At 35.2% G+C, this 2,867-nt stretch overlaps 1 protein-coding gene across 2 annotated transcripts in view; it reads right to left on the minus strand.

Annotated features, from left to right (window-relative positions):
- LOC137622052 (probable metabolite transport protein CsbC) overlaps positions 1-2,867 on the minus strand; it is a 31,975-nt gene continuing 29,108 nt past the window's right edge. For both annotated transcript variants that reach the window (XM_068352531.1, XM_068352530.1), the window contains exons 11-12: positions 1,936-2,081; positions 1-61 (exon numbers count right to left, since the gene is read on the minus strand). In XM_068352531.1, coding sequence (XP_068208632.1) covers positions 13-61; positions 1,936-2,081 — 195 coding nt within the window. In that variant the 3' untranslated portion in view covers positions 1-12. The remainder of the gene's footprint in view (positions 62-1,935; positions 2,082-2,867) is intronic.

The raw sequence follows: 2,867 nt of genomic DNA on the forward strand, positions 1-2,867 counted from the left end.
CTTCTTCTTCTTCTATAGCTGCGTATTTTGGCTTTCTTCGTAATCCTCCGATTTCTCCTCACTGAAAGAAAATAAGATTATTAGTGTCAGTCACTATCACGTACTGTAAATCTATATTATTGGGATTTCTTTCAATTAGGATTTATAGGGTTAATCGTACTTTGTGGGAAATTAGACCATGAAATAAACTTAATTACTCTCTTATTGAATAAACACATTATTATTATTATCATTATTATTATTATTATTATTACTAGCGGAACCCGTGTAAATTACACGTAATTAAATTTTCAATACTTATTATCTTGTTCCTAACATATACATGTTTGAATAAAATGTCCCGAGATTAATTTTATAATCTAGGTTATGGAAATTGATAAAACTCAATTTTTGCCTAATATTTAAAAGAAAAAGTCAGGTGCTAAAGACAAAATTGGGAAACTATATAAGATGTGCTTTGGTTAAGTAATGTGAATTTGTAAGAGTATACCATGAAATTATTTCCATTTTCTTTAAAGCGTGAGAGACATAATAAATAACACACGCTATCGTATTAATATATAAATGACCAGCTAAGCTACAAACCTAAGGGCTACATCAGGGAAAATAGCCTAGTGAGGAAAGGAAATAAGGAAATAAAGTAAATATGAGAATTAATGTATAAAAAATATAAAATATCTTGAGATCAGTAACAGCATTAAAGTAAATCTGTCTTATATAAACTATGAAGAGAGACTCATGTCAACCTGCTTAACATAAAAACATTTACTGCAAGTTTTAAGTTCTGCAGTTCCGCAGATTCAACTGCCTGATTAGGAAGACTACGTTAGGTTAGGTCAATTACTATTCAACATAAATATGTCCCTTAGTGAAATCACTTAATGAATTTGGAGCTGGGTACACGAAGGCTCTTCAACGCTTGTGTATAACTGGATAAAAATGCAGGCTAAATATGAGTTTAGTAAGATTGGTGACTCGGTGTTACTGTATGGACACGAGTCATGGTATGACAATGAAACAATATCCAACAGATTTTGTAGATTTGAGAGCAAAGCCCTTAGAAGGATATTGGGAGTTAAATGGCAGGACAAGATTAGAAATGAAACTATAAGAGATTACTCGAGAGCCATATGTGGATGAGACTATGGTGAAGGGTAGATAGAGATGTTTCGGACATGCTCTTTGCACTCCCCAAAAGAGATTAGTTCACTAAACATTCAACTTGGCTCCACAAGGCGCTAGAAGAGTTGGAAAACTCAGATCTACATGGATGAGGACTATGAAACGTAGCGTGGGAGATGATGAATGGAGATGTATTGAATTAAAAGCTCAAGAGAGAGACGACTGGCGAAATCTAACTGAGGCCCTTTGTGTCAATAGGTGTAGGATATGATGATGATGATGATGTAATTTGAAGTAAAATAAAAAGAGATTGAACAGCAAGATGGAAAAAGGAAACAAGGATAAAGTAATAATAGAAGGCTAACACGCTGCAAAGACACCCAAGTAATGCATACAGTGCACCAGCTGAGGTGAACAGATGTCTCTACCCAATACCCCAAAGGGAAAATTAGAGGATTAATACTTGAAAAGAATATCACAAATGATAAATCACTCAGGGACATTGGCTTAAATTTTGAGAGGATAAGATATTTTCAGGGATGTCTTTATAATATACGGTAGTTTGGTTGGGTAAGCTTCAGGAGGGAAGCTTGTCTATTTGTCCATTAATAATTAGCTTTATGATGTTTTTGCAAAACCATTGTTGCTTGCACTATCTCTATTGATAGATGTAAATTTTAGAAACCCCTCTTTTTATGGTAGAGTTTTACTTTCAACCATTTTATTTAATTTATTTTGGGGTGTAATCCAGGATGGCATTTCGGAAGGTGCCCATGGTACGATAGCTATAATATATTTCTGAGAATCACTTACGCTATTTTGTAGCAAATCATGTGAGTAATAGTATCTGGAAGACATCTTGGCATCTTTGGAAGCATGAGAGTCAAAAGCCCTCCAATGAAGCAGACCAGCGCCCACACCACAACCTCGCCGTAGATGCCCCAATGAGTTATGAACCACTGGAAAGAAAAGAAATTGTTATCGGAATCCCTGGAAATTAGGTTCGTCAATACGGAGTACAGTTGGTACATAAATTTACATTGGTAAACCTTTTTAGATGTCATTCGTCTCGTGAAATAGTCATGTGAGGACAACAAGACGAGCAGAGAGAGACTGAACATGCAACGGTCACTATATTACACAGTGCAGACAGATAAGTAGCCCGGGAGAGAAACATTTCCAACAGCCAAAATCATTTGTGTTTTCATTTAAATATAAATTATAAATACCAATGCGGTAGCCTAATGAAATATACATTATTATATATGAAAATAAAGCTCTCAAAGAGCGCAACATCGTTATACAAAAATCCACTATGTGGAATAAATAATAAAGTTACAATATACAGAAAAGAGTCTAGGGGGAGGAAACACGGCGGGTAAGACGATGTCCTTACAGTCAAATCATCTGAGGAGTCAGTTCAGCAGTGCTATGATATTGAAAGCATCATTTTTCACTGAGCAGTTGTGCACCGTCAACCTACAAAGACTGTACTAGGCAGTCCCTCCTTGCTTATAAGCTATGACAGTAATGTTGTCGCTCACTAGCACAATTGAGTACCCAAAAAACTTTTGAAAAAGCTATATCACTACTTTTTTTTTTTAGGACAGACTCATTCACAGGCTTCAATAAGTTTGATAATTTCAGTCTTCACAAGAATTCAATAGGATGGGAAGCTTCAAGTATAGGATTTTTGTAAAGTTTTGAACCAGGTTACTAAGTGTTGAAAATGCCAGTATGAGTAA

This window comes from Palaemon carinicauda, chromosome 28, assembly GCF_036898095.1.
Source record: "Palaemon carinicauda isolate YSFRI2023 chromosome 28, ASM3689809v2, whole genome shotgun sequence".
NCBI classification, from domain to species: Eukaryota; Metazoa; Arthropoda; class Malacostraca; order Decapoda; family Palaemonidae; genus Palaemon; species Palaemon carinicauda.